Source organism: Propithecus coquereli, unplaced genomic scaffold (genome assembly GCF_000956105.1).
Source record: "Propithecus coquereli isolate 6110/MARCELLA unplaced genomic scaffold, Pcoq_1.0 Scaffold12, whole genome shotgun sequence".
Taxonomy (NCBI): Eukaryota; Metazoa; Chordata; class Mammalia; order Primates; family Indriidae; genus Propithecus; species Propithecus coquereli.
This window is the reverse complement of record NW_012136080.1, coordinates 14936225-14938288: the sequence shown is the minus strand read 5'-3', so window position 1 is coordinate 14938288 and position 2064 is coordinate 14936225. Positions and strand designations below refer to the sequence as shown.

Below are 2064 nucleotides of genomic sequence, written 5' to 3'. Positions count from 1 at the left end.
TTGATGTCCTTCTCCCTGCTGCAAATGATATTTAAATAAGAACATGAGCATGCTTCCTGATGGTGGCTGGGGAGGCACGGCCAGGCCAGCCTCCCGCAGACTTTGATGTTTACACATCTCTTCTGAAGATATATAAAATCACATTTTTTCCCCTTCTGTTTTAGGACTCTCTTGCCTTAGGGAAGAGTGAAGAAGAAGCACTCAAACAATTTAAGCAAAAATTTGATGAGGCTCTCAGGGAAAGCTGGACTACTAAAGTGAACTGGATGGCCCACACAGTTCGGAAAGACTACAGATCTTAACTTTGCTCCTAATGTGTTTGTTGGTTTCATTTCATTTTCATTTTATACTTGCACTAAATTGAACATGACCCTGCCAGAGATGTTACAAAGGGAATGAAATCCTGGAACTCAGAGTTAAATTAAGAACAAGGCATCCCACAGAATCTAATCTGAAAAATCCCTGATGAACTACCCTCTGCTTTTTGAATGCTTCCAAGACTCATCATGAAAACTGTCAACATTATGGATAATCATTTCCTGCTGACTTTGCACGCCATGGAATGCTACTAGGGATTGTTTTTTGGTTTGTTTGTTTTTTAGTGTTTGATACTTTCCAGAAAGGTGTAAATACTTCTTTTCAGTGTTGTGACCAAGTATTATCACTCAGCCAATAACTTATCCACACCTGGGGGCTGGTGGCTGTTCTTTCTTTCCAAATGAGACCTAAAAGAAAGGTGTCTTTCTTCCCTTTTAAATTGTATAAACTAGAAATTATAATATAATTTGAACTTATGATTATTTTTCAAAAGAAATCTTATAAACCTGCAGAAACTCATTAATTCTTTTGTTAATATTTATCTCCATGATAGCATCATTCCAACCACACTTGCTGAAAATCTTGTGAGGCAAATATAATATATATAAATATGCTGCATATATATTTATAAAATTTCTAGTGGGAGTTCTATATAAAAAGATATTTCTTTGGTATTGTTCAGCCTGTGTTTTAAAGTTTTACAAAAAGCAGAGCTTTTTCTTAAGTTACTTTTCAGTTAGTTAACTGTGTGATCCAGTTCTTCCAGCTGCTTCTATAATGAGGCACATATTAATGCAGTTTTTATATGGTATCTATGAAAGAATTCACTTCATAGAGAATAATACTTGAGCAGATGTATCCAAGAAAGCAAGCAAATGAAAAGGAATCTATTTATGGAATAAACTCCAGACCTAAAATTCAGTATTTTAATAAAATGCCAGCTGTCCTTATTGTATTTATTAAAACTTGTAATAATGTGATTTCTCAAGGCTATTAGTTCAAATTGAAATGATTTCATGCCACATGGAAATCTTTAATTTATTTGTTGAGGTACCATATATTTAGGGTGCTAGGTGGCAAATAATATGTGCAATAGGAACTACTGGTTTGAATGTGTAAATGGATGCTCTTTCTGAGTACTGGCAACATCCAGCAAAACTACTGCTTATTCTCCAAAGAATTTTGGGAGCTCTCAATCCTTGATGATATGGGAAAGAGAACTGTGTATTTGCCCTGTGACTGGGTTTTCTATAGGAATTTTATTAAAGATTGTTTAATTCTGTTGTCCTTCTTAAAATGTTCTCAGTCAAATAAATGGGTGAGCTGGTTTCGGCTCTTCTTAGAATGTGTGGGCCTCCTCTTTATGGGTAGCACAGGTCTTTGGAACTGGGCACTGGGACTTTAAGAAATGGCTAAGTCAGTAGACAGACCAACTGCAGGAGTAGCCTGAGACTTGTAATCTCTTTCCTAACTTCTCTCCTTGCTTCCCAGCCCTATTGGGTACAGTGTGGGGGGCCTCTTGGGCTTAGATGGGATCCTGAAGTGTGGGAGAATGCCTCTTTAGTCACTTAGCACCCAAGCCACGGCCAGACAGGAGCCACTTTCCATGGGGCAGATGCTCAGAGCCGTCTAGTTTCTTGGAAATAACAACTGAGGATAAGGGTTGGCCTCTGAACTCCCCATTCCCAGGGCTGGTCTAAACTCAGTGAGAATTCCAGAAAGAGAACTGTGGAAGGACATGTTTTT

The 2064-nt window shown here is 37.8% G+C and overlaps 1 protein-coding gene across 1 annotated transcript in view; it reads left to right on the top strand.

The window, feature by feature from the left end:
- The window catches only part of PIK3CB (phosphatidylinositol-4,5-bisphosphate 3-kinase, catalytic subunit beta), a 114139-nt gene extending 112477 nt beyond the window's left edge, over nucleotides 1-1662 (top strand). The window contains exon 22 of the mRNA XM_012664529.1: nucleotides 165-1662. Coding sequence (XP_012519983.1) covers nucleotides 165-302 — 138 coding nt within the window. The 3' untranslated portion in view covers nucleotides 303-1662. The remainder of the gene's footprint in view (nucleotides 1-164) is intronic.
- The last annotated feature ends 402 nt before the right edge of the window (nucleotides 1663-2064 follow it).